The 17719-nt window shown below is 39.8% G+C and overlaps 1 protein-coding gene across 1 annotated transcript in view; it reads left to right on the forward strand.

The window, feature by feature from the left end:
• LOC121182366 (CUB and sushi domain-containing protein 1-like) overlaps positions 1 to 17719 on the forward strand; it is a 282979-nt gene that overhangs the window by 195827 nt on the left and 69433 nt on the right. The window contains exons 31-38 of the mRNA XM_041038832.1: positions 980 to 1174; positions 9873 to 9989; positions 10088 to 10201; positions 11806 to 11901; positions 12068 to 12271; positions 12666 to 12790; positions 12911 to 13007; positions 14127 to 14231. Of these exons, the coding sequence (XP_040894766.1) occupies positions 980 to 1174; positions 9873 to 9989; positions 10088 to 10201; positions 11806 to 11901; positions 12068 to 12271; positions 12666 to 12790; positions 12911 to 13007; positions 14127 to 14231 (1053 nt within the window). The remainder of the gene's footprint in view (positions 1 to 979; positions 1175 to 9872; positions 9990 to 10087; positions 10202 to 11805; positions 11902 to 12067; positions 12272 to 12665; positions 12791 to 12910; positions 13008 to 14126; positions 14232 to 17719) is intronic.

Genomic DNA, 17719 nt, shown 5'->3' on the forward strand with positions numbered 1-17719 from the left:
ACAGATTGTGACTCATCCTGATTTTACAGACGTTGCTTGACTGGGGGTGATTTAACCGCTGTAGTCAATGTGGAACTGATGATTAGTCGTTTGACTAACTAGAGACTAGATCTGCTCTGTCAAGTTTTATAAACTCATTTTTTTCGTGTTTCTCTCACTCCATTTATCTCTAATTAAAAAAAGATTATCTCCGTCTCTGTTGTCTGTCTCCTCACACTACCTCACACCTCTGTACTTTTGTCATTAATTCACTACCTTTCATCTGCCATCTCTCTAATTAAAATACAGCCGTAATCATCTCCCTGTTTCACTTCCATCTTGCCCTCCACCTCACTCTCTCTGTCTGTCGGTTTCCCTCCGTCAAGCCCAATATTTCATTCTTATTTGGCGATCACAGAAAAGCAAACAGGCTGGCCCAATGCCAAGTCACAAAGATCCAAGACAGTTTTTGTCCAGGTTGACTCCTCATTTTTTTACTCCCTTATTCTTGTCATCTTCTCTGACTCCTCTTTTACCCTTATTGGTTTCTTCTTCTCCCATGGGAGGAAATATATTAAAGATTAATAGAAGATGTTCAATATATCCCATATTTTGGGTTAACAAACAGCAGCCTAAATTTGGCCCAAAATTACCACCAAAACAGTCTTGCCCACAATGAAGTGTGATTTTTTTTTTCTTTCTTTACTGGGCTCCACAAAACATTTAAGCATGTTTTTGCAATCTGTAGCTGTTAGCTATAACTGTATATTTAAATTCTAATGAAAAAGACATGAATTTTCATTACCATGTGGAGGGCAAATCATTTCTGCACCACATGGGAGGCTGTGGTTTAGTGCATGGAACTGATATGGGATCTAATGAACTTACCAGATAAATAAATAATGAACAATAAAAAACTGTTTGTTTTGAAATAGTAATATTCCAAATTAGTCGGGCTTTGTCTTTGTCCAGTAACACAAGCTCCCTCCATTCTCCACAGAAAAACCAAGAGAGGCCTGTTTTGACCCTGGTAACATTATGAACGCCAGTCGGACAGGGTACGACTATAAACTGGGATCTCAGGTCTCCTACAACTGTCACCACGGCTACACGATCATGGGTGGGGATACCATCACCTGTGTCATGGGGAATGATGGGAAACCGGTGTGGGACAGGGCTCTGCCAACATGTAAAGGTAAGAGAAATACATCAAGAACTTCATCCTTACAAGCACATTCACCACGATGATGGAAAGCTCATGTTGGTCAATACCTGTTTATGCCCCAATCTGAGTCCATCCGTGGACCATGTCATAGCACCCCCCCCCCACCCCCCCCACCCCCCCGAGTTTCCTGTCTACCTCTACCTCTGTGCCATTGGTTATTCAATAATGTTGAAAATGCTGCAAAAATATGTAAAAAAAAAGAAAATATTTTTTTGAAAGCTTTGTTTAAATGGTGGAAGACTTACTGGTCCAAGACCTACAATTTTGTGTGTGTCCAAGTGTGTGCGTGCATGCGCATCGTGCATTGGAGACAGCGTGTCTGTTAGGGATTTGAAGGCTGCGCTGTCTATTTGATTGACAGCTCAGAGAGCTAAGGAAGTGACACCTGCCAAGCTGCCATTCAGAGCGTATATGCTTTTGAGTGTGTGTGTGTGTGTGCGTGTGTGTGTGTGTGTCTGTGTGTGTGGGTGTATACATGCCTTTCTGTGGTTGTGTGGACAAAAGTTGTTTGAAACCATCATTGTGGGGACATTTTTGCTGGTTCTCACACCCTCAAAGGTCTGCTAGGTTAGAGTGCGGGGCTAGGGAATGCATTATGTCAATGAGTGTCCTCACAGCTAATGTAAGACAAATATGTGTGGGTGTGAGTGTGTGGGTCTGTTTGTGATCTCTAAAGTGACAGAGTCCTGACCTGGTGTCATGTGCGTAAAAAAATTTCAAATAACCCACAGAGCAAGGTAGCAGGACAAGAGAGGAATTTGAAAATGAGCACAAAAGACACACACACATGCACACGCCGACAATACACACTTACTTATACCTCTTAAGAATTTGACAAAGGCTCCTGTGAAAGCTCCGTTTAATAATATCTGAGAGACAGTGACGGAGGAGGCTGGGGAATTGAAGATGTGAAAAAATAAAAATGAGATAATTGCACTCACAGTAGCTATTTGAGCAGAGCAATGAATAACAGACAGCAAGGGGGAAAAAAGCTCATCAAGCCACTTTATCTCATGTTCATATTCATCTAGTTTGTTTCAAGATAGTACTGCCACTTATCAACTTCAGATGTGTTAGTGCAGTTACTCAACCAGTCTTTTTTATGCATTTTGAGCACTATGAACATCTATGAAGAAAATCTCACTTATTAAGTTAATAGACAAGAAAGTCACCTTATGTCTTGAGTGTATTAACACGTTGTTTTGGTGCACCATTACTGCACTTTCAAGAAATTTTGCAGTACTTCTTGTCAATCAGCTAGCTACTTGGCCACTCAGATATCAGGAAGTCAGTTAGTCAGCTGTTAAGGCTTTAATTTAACCAATAAAACAAATATGAAACAAATTGAGTTACGTGGTTGAACCACTAACCAACCAGTTACTTGTTCAGTAAATTAGCGACTTGCCACATTTCTTAGATGACCTTAATGAAGCGTTTCCAGCGTTCAGTAACCTTAACCAACCGTCTTTGTGATAAGTAAAAGAACTTAATGTCATTAGCAGATGAGTGGCTGTGCAATCCCCCATAATAATGTATTTATGAACATGAGCCAAGTATTGATATTTTAGTCACATATGAAGACTATTAATGGAAGACCACATAATGGTCTTCTATCAAATAAAAAATGATCTGAAAGTCTGAATGGCCATTGATTCATGTCCTTTCACTATAATTGATTTTGACATAATTTTCCCCATAAGGTGTGTTTCTGTCAGGTCGTTACTGTGGTTACAAATATGAATATATTGCAGTTTTAAACTCGATATAATACACAGAGTATCACTACACATTAAGAATTCTTTTATCATACTGTCATTCTGGGTATATCACAAAGCCTGGGAAGTGTTATCAGACTGGCTAGTATGATGACATATAAATTGAGAAATATATTGAACACTGATCATTTCATATATTCTAACAGTGTATTAGATGTTCTTGATTGACCCAAATTGAAGCAATATTAGGCCTGTTCTTCACTGGATCAGTTGTTTGCTCTGTTTCCTCTTGAATTAGCTTCCTGGCCGAGGTCCTTTCTGTGTCCCAGATACGTGGATTGATCTGCTGAGATTGCCGTCACCTACGCTATAGGACAATTCACATAATCAAAGCAGAACAATTTTAAATAAATCCAGTCCTTTACTCCCTCGGCTCATATTGCACATTGACTTTTCTCACCACATAGTTAGGGAAGTTTCTCTGTCTGTCTGTCTCTCTATCTTTGGGCAGCTCCTGGGGCTTTTAGACCAAACTCATTAGACAGGGTGAGACCTCTTTAAATAATACATCTCCACTTACACTCCTACTGTCTCCTCTCTTCATCCCTTTCGTCACCACCCCGCAACACACATTCTTCTTTTCTGCTGCTTCTCTTTCTTTTTCTCTCTAACTACTTCTCACTCTCCTCTCTCTCTTCCTTTTCTTTTATCCCCCCTCTCTCTCTTATTCCATCTTTCTCCCACCTCCTCTGTCTGTTTCTGATTTACTATATTTTTTTTCCTCACCATTTCTCACTGGCCCTCTCTCCACTTCTTGCTTTCTCACTGTCTCTCTCTCTCTCTCTCTCTCTCTCTCTCTCTCTCTCTATCTCTCTCTCACACACACAGACACACACACACACACACAGGCCTACACCTCCCATCTCAAACCGCTCTTTTATTGGTTTCCATGGTAACTAAGAGCTGGTGCAAGAAAGAAGGAATTCTCTGTGACTGTTGATAAGGTTGTGTGTGTGTGTGTGGTGAGTGTGTATGTCTGTGTGCTCAAGAGAGGGAGAGAGAGACAGAGAGGTAAAGTGAGAGAGAGACGTAGCTATTACAGAGTGCCGCCTAGAGGCAGCATTCACACACACACACACACACACACCCTATTTAGAATACCACTCATAGGTACAAACACACTTTAATGCTCAGTCTTTGTATACACTATACATGTTTGAATAGCAATTTTGCATACATATGTTATATTCACAGTTCACAGCTGGACTTTTTCTGTGTGTGTTTATGTGTGGAGACCAAATCAAAATTTATTTTGTTTTACAGAGAAGATTATATTATTGATTAAGCAGACTGAAATACTTTTCTTCACTCTGAAGTTGCCCTTTTGACCCAAGAGCCAGACCCTGTGTAGAATGGTTGTGTGTATTTTCCTTTTAATTACTATTATATGCCACAAGTCAGGAAAGTTCCCAAATACATTCCTTATTTCCACATCACCGATTCCATCAGTGCAACAACTTAGCCCTGTCATACTAATAATACAGTTCTGTTTTCATTTTGCTGTTTTTCTGTCCTCTCTTTCTCTTGCAATGTCCTTAAAGTTCGCTGTGAGGTTTTAGACCTCTAGTAGTGCAACACACCTATTTTATTGTGACGTGCACTCAAACAGGTGAAGGGATACACAGTCCGACCAACAGTGTCACACTATTGGACTGATCAAAATATGGTGGTAATGCACCAAGTTATGCCGCAATGCATTAGCAAAGGTGAAGACAAAGACTGCAAGTTAGTGAACATGAATGTAGACAATACTTAAAAACAATACTTAAAAACTTAAAATACTTAAAAAATTTACTTTACAGATGTTCTATTAAGACGGAAGTGTACTTGATATGTTTGTTACACCTCAAGGATACACACACACTGTTTTAGTGAGTACCACTGAGCATAAACAACAACTTTTGTTTATTTACAAGAAGTCTCCACAGGGTCCTTTTAATGACAATCAACACTTCCTTAACAGTTATATAACATTAAAAGCTTTCCAGTGGCTCAAAGGGCATAATCCCCCCTGTTCCTGGTAGGTTTTTAATTTGAAAGGAGGAAGTATTGAGTTTGGTTGACAGTTCCATTACTTAACCTAAAAAGAAAAGATCGAAAAGAGGTACAGTGGAGGTGACTAGAATTAATTAGTGAATGAAAGCAGTATTTCTGTTGGTTGGTATGACTTGACTCTGTTGTTGCACTGTTGGAATTATTGTTGTTGTGTGTTTGTTGTGCAGCCTGTGTTTGTTTACGCTGGCTCATTCAAGTATACCTGAGGTTGAGGTTTACGAGGTCTTTTGCTAGTGAAGCATACAACGTCGCAAGCTGTGTTCACAGGCTGTAAGTAGAAGATCACTTTTTCGTATTGCCTTTTAAGAACATATGGAAAAATGTTTCTGAATACTGTAAGTAAGGTTTTACAATATGTGTAAACCTTCAAGGTGAAACCAGTAACCAATCATCTGGTTTCTGAGGTGGGAAATATTAAGTCTGCCTCTACATATTTATCATCTCTGTTGTACTCCCTTTTTTCTGAGGTACACTGATTGAGACCCAGACAACACGCTATAAATCCAGAGCTGCTGGGAGTTGTTGTTGGTACAAATGAGAGTTGTCAAGTCTTAAATTTTACATTTTGCAATTTCTCTTACAATGGCCTATGCATACACAAAATTTATTTGACTATTTTAAAAATCAGTTTTGTGATAAAAGATACTAGAAATTTTGTTTTGTAAAGAACATTCACAGTCTGTGGGGCATATACAATACGCAGCAAAAGGGAATTTTATTCTTATGTTTCACAATGAAAATAAACAGACTCTTTTGTGTATATGTAGTGCTTGGTCAGGAATTTGTGGTTACCCACGCTCGTGAGTTGAAGTCACTGTAACTGCTGTGTTTATGGTTTTCAAAATGCTCCTGGACGAAGTGCTACACAACCTTAAAGGTTTAGGAGATTTCAGAAATCTTTTCCTGTACTCTCACTACCACCCCAAAGCCTCCGCTGTGTGTGTATGAGGAAAGGGAAAGTGAGACACAGACAGTGAGAGTTAGGACTATAAAAGTGTTGTGTACGTGTGTGTTCTTGTGTATGTTTGGATGATCAAAGTGCATGGATGTGTGAGAAAAAGAGAGTGAATTGCATAGCTTTTTTTTTGGCATTTTTTTTTCGTGTGTGTGTGTGTGTGCGCGCGTGTGTGTGTGTGTGTGTGTGTGTGTGTGTGTGTGTGTGTGTGTGTGTGTGTGTGTGTGTGTGTGTGTGTGAGTGTGTGTGTGTGTGAGTGATCAAAGCACGTGTGTGTAGGCTTTTGATAAGGCTGACACCTGAGCCTAGAGCAGCACCACTGGGGGATTGTGGGTAGATCAAGACAAGACCTCTAGACCTCAGGGTTTCAATGCAGCAGCACAACAAAAATCAATCCAAAAAATATCAATCGATGTCAGTGTGCGGGGATGAGGAGGAGAGGAAAGAAAGAGGGTGATTACTCTGATGCTTTAGGAAACAAGAAGAAAGTAGGGAGGGTTAGGAGTGGGGAGGAGGATGAGTGGGTGGTAGTACAACTGTCTAGCAAAGAAGTAGAAACCACACCAAGTTTCGCTGTATTTTTCATTCTAGGCATGTAAATTGGTTTTACTGAGCAAGCCTTAACCAAGAATAAGGGCCCAGTCTTAATGTCCACACTCATGCTCTCATAGACTTTGACATGTGTTACTGATAAGGCTGTAAAGGCTCAGGGCTGTCCCACTGTGAAATTGAAAAGTGCTTCAGGGCACTCTGGTGGACTTTTTGAGCCCTTTATGCACAGTTTCCACAAGACTGAAATGCTGAAGACTTTGCTTGAGGGAATTACCCTCAAGGGGATGTCCAAAATGCCCCCCCCTCCCACCCCCCAAAAAAATGGGGGTAAAAAAAAACTTTTTAATAGGATTAATAGCCTTTTTGAAATTGCAGTACTCTAATGCAGGAGATCCCACGCTGTGCTCTAGCTCAGTACCACATAAATTCATTCACTAAAGTTTTTATCCTGCTGGGTCGTTGTGTAAAAGGACCTAATCTGTAGAGGGTGCAGCAGAAGTGCCATTTCACAAATGCGCCACTGCGTTATAGCACATTTCTAGATTGATTTTCAAGCTTTTAATGTAAGATATATAACACTGGTCAAAAGTTTAAGAACACTTACACTTTTCCAGCTGTTATTTAAGCTGACAAAATTCAGTGTCTCAGAGTTTCTGAAATTCAAGTATGGAAAAAATAAACAGTTGGAGACTTTAAAAACAAGGAGTCAAGGAATCGTCTTGTCGAACATAATTTCATTTAAATTTTTGACTCCTATTTGACTCCAAACCAGCTCCATGGCTTTTAAATCTGGAGACTGTGCTGGTCTTCCATTTCTGGATTTTTCGTTTAATGTTTTGGTTCAGTATCTTTCTGTGGGATGACCAACCATTCTATCTTTCTTTGTTACTTGTCTCTTTCTCATCATTCTGACAGCAATATATGAAATTTCAATTGCTGCAGGATTTCTCAATTTCTTATTCCCTGAAAAATGCTTTTTTCTATTTAATTTACTGTTTACTTTTGTACCAGTTAAGGTTGTTTACTGGACTTGAACTGATCAAATGCCACAGAATGTATTGATTACACGTTTTTTTTTTTTTTTCTGAGCCATCCACACTATGCCGTCATCAATAAATATTCTTATTAATTTCACATGATGAATATAAGCTTATTTAAATATACATCTATTTTTTTAATGGATATTATTTGCACACACACACACACACACACACACACACACACACACACACACACACACACACACAAAGACAGACATAAAAGGACTATACTTCAGCATTATATAACAGCTCCAGGAGCCACAAGGGTCCAAGTGATATTTGGGGACAACATGAATTTTCTGCTAAACTAAACAACTTTTGAGCCAAATGCAGTCAGTTGGATTTTTTTGAAAAATACATAAGAATAACAGATTAGAGTAGTGATACGCTCGCCAGTTTCGAGTGCAATGGGCAGAGCTCCCAGCAGCAGTAAAAAAAAAAAAAAAAAGGAAGATACATGATTAAAATCTGAATGCTTCACTGCAACATGATGTCTTTAAATGGCTGAAGCAACAAGGTGGATGACACAGTTTGGGCATTAGTGCTAGAAATGTTTCTTGCTATATTGTTCCCTGAGCTCTGCAGTAGCTACAGTGGCGTATTAGTGCATTGACATTTTGTATTGTTTTGGCTGTATTCTGCAAGCTGGATAAAGTGAAACAATGACTTTGAGGGTGTCAACATCTATGTGGGTTGAACAGACATCTGCCATTTATACATGGTCTTCTGATTTAAGGACAGTCCGGCAGGACAAAGATGTTAACATACAGACAGGACGTAGAAGACAGAAGTATTTGATGATACTTTTTAGGAAACAAACAGTAAGTGAAACTGGCTGTAGTACAGACCTGGCAGAGCATCACTAGGGAAGATACCAAGTGTATTCTGATATCTGTGGGCTTTCCGGTTGAGTGAGTCACAATTTATTTTAACCTTTATTTATTCAGGGGAGTTTCACTGAGAGCCAAGCTCTCCTTTTAAGAAATGTCATGATCACACTCATTCAGCTGCACAAATTCACACCTGGAACAGCAGCTCCACTGGAGCAACTGGTGGTTAAGGGCCTTGCTGAGTGATGGTAATGAGGGAAGGGCAATTGCTGCACTTTTCCTTTCTCCACCCAGATGTGTTAAACATCCAGTACACGGGTTAAACCGCATTATACATATGATGATTTCATTTAAGTTTTGCCTATCTTCTTCAATAGATTTGAGGGATGTGAACACCCTCAAATATAAGCTGAATGTTAGCACTTAAACTTCGTTTTCATTATAAATATATTACAAACATGCTAGAGTACAAAAGTGTGTCACTGTCCAAATTCACTATAAATAGTGATTATTACATAAAGTGGCTGTAGCCATCCATTTTCTATATCTATCCATCCATTCAGAGTCGTTGGGGGGTTCCCAGCAGGCCCTCTGTGAGAGGTTGTGTCACAGGCTAACATTCATGTCAGTGGACAATTTACAGTCGTTAGGTTTCCAGTTCACCTACAGTAACCTGCGTTGTTCAGTGGTTGGCACGAAGGTGACAGTGTAAAATGATTCCCTTACCCAACTTTACCTTACCTATCTAAAGAAGTCAAAGTCTAAATCTAACCATGATCTATGTGTTTCCCTGTGATTCTGAGACATGAATTGTATGTACACGAAAGCACATTTTGTGCTTGCAGCCTGTGTGAAATTAGCATCTGGTTTAGTAAGGTAATAACGTATTATGCAGTCGGTGACAAGGACTGCCTTTTAGATGCATTTTTTTGAGTGAAGAAGAACTCAGTAGATTGTATGAGATCAGTAAGGTCACAAGATAACAAAATTTAAAAACATTTACCAAGGCTGCAACAGAGAAACATTATTTGCGCATGAATTATTCATACTACATAAAAATACAATTGGGATCTAACTTTATTGAAGGGTTTTAAAATTAATTCAGCTGGAGTCATTAATGAACTTCCAGGGAAACAAAAAGAATGCATTGAAAAAAAGAAGAAGAAATGCCAATGTATCACTTGGAGCATGTGCAGCCATGTCAGTAATGTTCTGTTACAAAAACACTTGATCAGATATCTGAAAAATGATAGTAAGTACTGACAGATATCCCTCCTTGTGTGAACATTACTAAGTGCAGGATATCCACACTCAATGAATCTTGCCTTTTCGCTTAGAAGAACACACGCTGTACAAACATGTAAGCAGTACCTCCAACATGGCTTATAGATTTGCTAAGTATGCATATTTTAAGAACCTTCAAGTTTAAAAGAAAATCTGTGTGTCTCTGTCTTTCTACAGCTCCTTGTGGAGGACAGTATGGTGGATCTGAAGGGGTTGTTTTATCTCCAAACTATCCCCTAAACTACACTACAAGACAGACTTGCTCCTATTACATTACTGTGTCCCCACAGTTTGGTAAGTACATAAACAGCCACACCATACATGCTTATAATACCTAGTGTAATTGAAGCACAAGGCTAATTTGTATTTTTTTTTCTGTTTATTTTCTTCAGTGGTGTTTGGTCAGTTTGCTGTTTTCCAAACGGCGATGAATGACTCTGTGGAGCTGTTTGATGGAGCCAACGAGAATGCTCGATTGCTTAGCTCCCTGGCTGGGTCACATTCAGGTGAGTCTCTGAATGTGACGGATTCAGCGTCAAACACAGCTGAAGGAGTGCCACTGGGTCATGCTACCAGAATTGAATGGCATTTTAAGTCACCTATGACGTAACATGCCATTATATTTTCAAAAAGCCTGCCATTCAGTTCTAACGTTTTAATGTTTTTTCTGTTGTTTTCCTTTTTTTGTGCTTCTGAGCACATCTTTGAAAGAGGAAAATAATGAAATCGTCTGCAAGAAGCAGCTCTTGGGGGCTGTAGAACACAGCACCAGTGGTTGTTATCACAATTTATTTGACAGTGATGTAGCTATTTGGTGAAAATCCATTATGGGTTATCTTTGCAAGAAGAAATCAGCAGTGGGTGCCATACAACATACAGTAGCACTGATACTCCTTAACACAATCCTCCCTGGGTTTCCTTATCCTTCAACTTTGAGTCATCCCAGCTTGGCAACATTTTGAATCATCACACAGTAACACACTCACCATGGATGGATATTGAAAGATGAGGCAATATTGATGTAGCTGACATAATATGAAGAGTGAAATACGAAGAAATATTGACTAATCTTTTCTTTGATTCTTTAGTTTCTCTAGAAATCAGGGCTTTTAAAATATGTTTTATTTGTTATGTTAATAAAAGCATCAATCAAAATAGAGAAAACACAAACATATCTAGACAGATATGATAGTTATCTCAAGCATTTATTTCTATTTCATACCAAGGTTTGCAGTTTTGTTCCTTCATTGAGTGGATCAGTGAGCTTATTTCAGCATAATACTAACTAGGAAGATGTGACAGTTTTTGATTGGCTAAATGTAGCTGCGCACTACGCAACATTTTTCTTTCCAACTACGATCCATCTAAGTTAGTTCAAAGGAAAGAAACCCGTTTATATAATGTAGAATGGATGGCTTATTCCTTAAAGTTAATTTGGGTTTGAAATTCCCCTTTCGGCTAAAACTGGCAGCAAAGAATGAAACACACCCGGCTTTACAAAATAAATGTTTTCTGCATCATTACCCTATCACACACGCATGTACACACGCACATGTGCACACACGTACACACGCTCGGGCAAACAGATTTGTGGCACATTGTTCCAGCTAACTGACTGATTATGCTGACACACAAACATATTAACACACATACACGCAAACCAAACTTACACATACACACACATCCCAACACGGCTAATGATGGTTCTAAATGTCAGCCACACCAGGCCATGTTTTTCTCATTTATCACTGTTACTTTGTTTGCCTGTGTATGTGCGTGCATATAAATTTCTGTGTGTATGTGCCTGTGATTTGGTGTGTGTGTGTGCGTTTTCTGAGAACTACATTTTACTACAAAATGAAGGAGAAATCCTACTAAATGCTAGGTTATGACTGTAAATCAGTACACTACTGTGTATGTGTGTTCATATGGAACATATGTTTGTTATGTTGTGTGTATCAGTCGTCTGCAGTGAGAACAAAAAACATTGCTGTGTGTTTCCAGGAGAGAAGGCTTAGCATTTGCATTTATTTTGAGATCATAATGTGTTTGTGTGCGTTTATGTGTGTGTGCGTGCGTGTGTGTGTGTGTGTGTAATTGTATATCCCAGGAGAGACATTGCCATTGGCAACTTCCAATCAGATCATGTTGCGGTTCAATGCTAAGAGTGGCCAGTCAGCTAGAGGCTTTCACTTCGTCTACCAAGGTAACACTCACTTTGTTTGTCTGTCTTTCTCTCACATACACGCACTTACACAGACTAAGTTGCATACAATTCAAGTCCAGCATCAAAGTCACTCTACTGACAACTACTGTTCTATTTTTTCTCTGCTCATTCACCCCAAATTATTTAATTACTGTCATCATTGTAGCTGTGCCTCGCACCAGTGACAGTCAGTGCAGTTCAGTGCCGGAGCCTCGGTACGGCAGGCGGATTGGTTCAGAGTTCTCAGCGGGCTCTGTGGTTCGGTTCGAGTGCAGTCCAGGGTATCTACTGAAAGGATCCGGTGCCATCCGGTGCCAGGCCGTGCCAGGTGCCCTCGCACAGTGGAACGCATCAACACCAACCTGTATAGGTAAGCTGTCTGATGCCCTGAAATCCACAGAAAATGTAACTAGCTAACATGAGCTGCTCCAAAGAAGAAAACAGTCCTTTGGCTCTGTGTGAATCATCCTGTACTGCCAGAGTTGGGATTTTGACATTAATTTTAACTAAACTAAATGTATGCCTGCGTGAAATCTCTCTCTGCTGAGACCAAGCCTTTTGCAAACAGCTTCAACTGTCACCTCAGTTTATACCATAAATAATGTTTGTTATCATATTTTCTCTCTCTGGCTCCCTGTAGTGGTAATTTGAACACCATATTGTCCCTGGGTATGCACTGCAATATTCCAACAACCTGTCCTATCTGTTAGCTATTTAGTTAATAAACTTTGCCAAGAAATTCATATTTTATGTCTTCAATCTAGTTCCCTGCAGTGGCAATGTGACTGAACGTCGTGGTACAATACTTTCTCCTGGCTATCCTGAACCCTACCCAAACAGTCTCAACTGTCTGTGGAGGATCCATGTCAGTGAAGGGTCTGGGATACAGGTAAAGATATGTATGCACTTATACATAAATGTATAATGCACTGTATTTACACTAACTGTGGAGGATACACATAAACTCAGAGGCTGTTATGTTCATTTATTTTCATTGTTTGCTGTTTAGATCCAAGTGGTGACGTTTGCTACTGAGCACAACTGGGACTCTCTGGAGATCTACGATGGAGGAGACATGACAGCTCCTAAATTAGGGTCATTTTCTGGTATGACAATATGCTCATACACACACACACACACACACACACACACACACACACACACACACACACACACACAAACACAAACTCATGCACAGACACCAATGCACACAAGCACTCCAGAGATCTATGATAGATGAGATATGACAGCTCCTAAACTATAGATACACACACACACACATACACATACAGACTGACTGACACATACGTGCACACAAACACACGCACACAATCTATGATGAATTAGATATGACAGGCCTTAAACTATAGATACACACACATAGAGCATACACTGGAGATCTATGATGGATGGGTTGTAATACCAAAAAATATGATATATATCTTGAATAAATAATAAAAAATGTTTTAAAAGACATAGAATTCTTCCACTTTCCAGACAGTCAGCGAGAGAGGAGAGGAGGAGAAGAAAGGAGGAAGGGAGGGGAAGAGTTTCACCATGAGGTTGAGTGAAGGATGGAAGAAAAAAGGGAGAGAAGGAGGGAGAGAAGGAAGACAGGGAGGGATAAAGAATGATCTAACCTTTTACAATTTCCCAGCGGAGTTTCCCCTGTGACCTGCCCCAAGCACATACCTGTCACACACCTATCACACATAAAACATGCTGCCCATAGGGCCACACGCACACACACACGCACACACAAATGACTGTGCCCTTCTCAAGAAGGCACACAGGGGAGCTGCCCACTATAACCACAGTGATCTGGCGTTGGCCACTGAGCAGCTTCACTGGGGCAGATGAGGGCTGCTTCACATAAGGACACTAAAATGCTAGCTGTCCATGGAGGGCGAGGGGTCGTTCATCTTCTCTACCCATAATTTCCCAGCTGCTATCAGGATTTAAACAAAACTTATGGTCAAAATCATGCTTGCTGGAAAAGCATCAACTTGTATTTTTAATATAATTTATTCCTGTGTGCCCAGTGTTGTGTTACATAAAGTCTGATGCTATTTTTATATACCTTCCATTGTGTTTTTATTATTTAGTGAGCATTTCTCTGCAAAACGCTAATGTTAAAACCAGTTTGTACATGCCAGAAATTGTGAATTACACAAAAAAAACGTATCCCCTGCTTGTGTTGTACCTTTGTCTCTTGTCTTTTACAGGAACAACAGCCCCTGCCCTCCTCAACTCAACGTCAAATCAGCTCCTTTTGCACTTTCAGAGTGACATCAGCGTGGTGGCAGCAGGCTTTCACCTAGAATACAAGAGTAAGTTAAATCTATGTCTTAAGAGGAGAAGTTTTAAAACTGAATATGGTCTTCAGAATACAAGGACATGATATGAAAGACCATATTTAATACATACTAACAATCTGAGAATTACAATATAGGATTTTTACACCTAACTGGATCTTTACTTTTGTAGAGAGATAGATAGATGGATGACTGGTTTAAAAAGAATATACTTGCTGAAGTAAAACAGTCAAGGACTGAATATTGGGTCTCTTCTTACCAGAAACCAAAAATACATACAAGCGCACACATACACACACGTCGTTACAGCCAAAACGTCAACATCAAATAACAAGAGTCAGTGACCTGTACTGGTACTGCCTGAGAGCATACACACATACTGAGACCAACAATGGAGCACACACACACAAAACACACACCTAGAGGTACGTAAACAGAAATACGTAGAGTCAGACAAATACATACACAAAGTGCTTGTGGTTGTGTTATACACACACATAAGTCCAAAAGAAAGGCACATACACACAAATTTGTCGTAAACAGACAAAAGTATGGACATGGATATCATGGATATAACATCATGCATTTACACATATACGCACCTGTCAGGGCATGGTTGTGCTTTTCAGTCCTTTGTAGTTGTTTTAGCTTAGAATCACTTCTAGATCAATGAACATGTCCCCTTTTGTGAGTATGTGTGAGTGTTTTAGTGTGTGTGTGAGCGCACATTTCTGTGTGTGTGTGTGTGTTTGTAGGTGAATGCACACATTTGTGGCTCAATGGTCTGTATTTTTGTTGGCTCTGTGTGTTGTCATGCCATCACAAGGAGTGAAAACCTAGAAGAAGGGTCACTTTAGAGCACAGTATATTGTGTCTATGTCTATATTTTTGTCTCTGTGTATTTTTAACAGCAGTTACACTCATCTTTTCAACAAGGCATTTATTAGCAGGTGCACCTGATCCAACCCAAATCTGACGGCACATGTGACATATGTGTGAGTCCACATGTGACACTTAAATTAGAACTGGATCCTCTCATATACGGTATCATAAATAATCTGCGGGGGAAAATGGTGCTCGGTGTGGGACAAGCCACTTCTTCTATTTTTATGTTTTAGCATTTATATTTTGCTCAAGCCTGAAACACATATATTATTGAGTTGAGAGCAGTGCAGGTGGTAGTCTCTTTAGGCTTTTGGGGCTTTTCTTCTTTATCAAGGCTCCTAGTTTCTATGGTGAGTGGATTTCGGGTGAAACTGTGCTGGCAGGAAGGTTGGGACTAGAGGTTCTCATGGCTCCTCTCGGTTCTTTGTAACAAAGACCCAATTAGAGACCCGAGTCAGGCTTGGGCCAAATTATATTCAGTCTAATCAGGTCAGGTAGAGTCTTGGGTCTGTGTGCCACTATTTGTAATACCTGCTTGGATCTGAGCAGCCTTGGTGATCAGCTCTTATCACATGGTGCATCATAATCATAACAGAAATTGAAAGTGTGAAAGGAATGAACAACATGTATTGCTCCTCTTTTGGACCGTTGGTGGTGCATAATGCTGTCACCGGTGTTGGTGTTCTCTCTCCTGGTCGACTGCATTTTGGATTAGGTCCCTTGGTGTGTTTGGAGCTGAGTCTGACTCTCCCAGGGTCCCTTTCAGATCGAGCATCTCTAAACTAATTTATGTGCATGGATTTCTGGATAGATTTTCCACACAACTGTTTGAGACCAGGTCCTGAATTCTACATTTATGAAGACCTCTAGAGGGGAGTGCCCAAACTGTGCTTAGACTTTCTTCATTTTACCAGCATCTGATCATCAGCTTAGGTTCAATATTTAAGATGTTACCAAACATGTCAATTTGTCTGAAGACATGAAGTGGGCCACAGTGAAAAAACAAGCATAACCCCAATCTGTTTATGTGTGTGCACATGTATCTATATGCATAAAGAGTATGTAGATTTTTGTATGTGTCTGCATGCCTGTGCACGCGCCAGTCTATTTATATGTGTAGTAGCTCAGATTTGATGATGGTGACCTCTGCCTTTTCACCTTTTCACACAGAGAGAACAAGTTGTAAAGTGGTACAGGAAAGGGTGGAAAGGAAGAGAGAGGACAGAAAGGGAGAGACAGGTTATGTAAGGTTGTAAGGTTAAGTGCAAGGTAGCTGTAATAGATCTTCTTTATCCCACATGCTCAATAAGTGGAGTCCAGATCTCAAAAAAGTAAAATGTTCAAAAAACATTTTAATCCAGACCCTTTATAAAATTTCAATGCCACATTACCCACACTGCTTGTGAGTGGCACACTACTAACCTGTGCCATCACCTGTAATCTTTCAAACACTGGTAGCTGCGTTCAGCAAACTTGTCTGCGGGAGGCCTGCAGGCTGATGAAGTGAAATGTCAGGTTCAAAACTAGCCATGCGAGGAATGGTGAAAATGTGCACTTAAGGATGATTAGAGTGAGAACTAGTCAGTCTATGAGAGATGCTCAACACTATTGTGCATAATTAAAGCATCGGGCCTTTGTGAGGAGTGGTAAAACTGGACAAAGACTGGGCAGCGGCTGAGCTTTTTCATCAGTGAATACACAGCAAACTACTAGTAACACTACTAAGTCTGCCTGGTCTACCTTTTGTATGAAGACTTGGAAATATGTTTTGTGATCATCATTCTGGAGCTTTTCACAGCTGAAATATGACTTGCTCAATCCAACAATGTTGACATTTTGCGTTTCAACTCATACTTGAGTACCCCTGCTCTGTATTGTCTGCAATATAAAGAATAATCATCTGTCCTCCTGATCATTCTGCCATTGTATATAAGTCAGCTTCTGCTATTATGTGCCTAAACCAACACAGTGCCTGCCATTTCTTGGTATTAGCCAGAAAGCAGACTATTTGCTGTTATCATTCAAACCGAGTCCAAGCACAGCATACTGAACACTGAAGTTATTCCAAGCGCTCCTTCAAAATATATATCATACATTATGCCACCACAGGAGCTCTTGCAGTTCTCAGGTGGTGTTTATCTCAAAATGAGTGCCAACACTGCCAAATTTGCCTGAGAAGTTCTTTACAGGAGGTCTTGCCACAAAGTAAACTTTCAGCTTTCTTCATTAAACACCAAACACCAAGTTTTGCAGAGATCGGGCAACTTACCTGTTGAATAGGTAAAAACAGATACATCAAAATTTTATTGCCCAGTTGCTCAGTTGACTGTTGTTTTTTTGTTTGTTTGTTTGTTTGCTTTTTTTAATGATCCAACTATTGAAGAAAAAAAGAAAAAAAAATAACATTATCCTTACAGTGAATAAACAGTAGAGTGGTGTTAGTGATTTTCACTTTATGGACCTTAAATTCACAGTGAGTAACTGTCAACTCAGAAACCTGCAATAGTGGAACTATTTCTGGAACTGTTTCTGACACAATGCGTCTTGTTCACTGATCTTTCACTGTGCTGTCTTCTGTTTACCACTGTTTCTTGTAGAACCAGGAAAAATTATTCGTC

The sequence above is a fragment of the Toxotes jaculatrix genome, chromosome 1, assembly GCF_017976425.1.
Source record: "Toxotes jaculatrix isolate fToxJac2 chromosome 1, fToxJac2.pri, whole genome shotgun sequence".
NCBI classification, from domain to species: Eukaryota; Metazoa; Chordata; class Actinopteri; family Toxotidae; genus Toxotes; species Toxotes jaculatrix.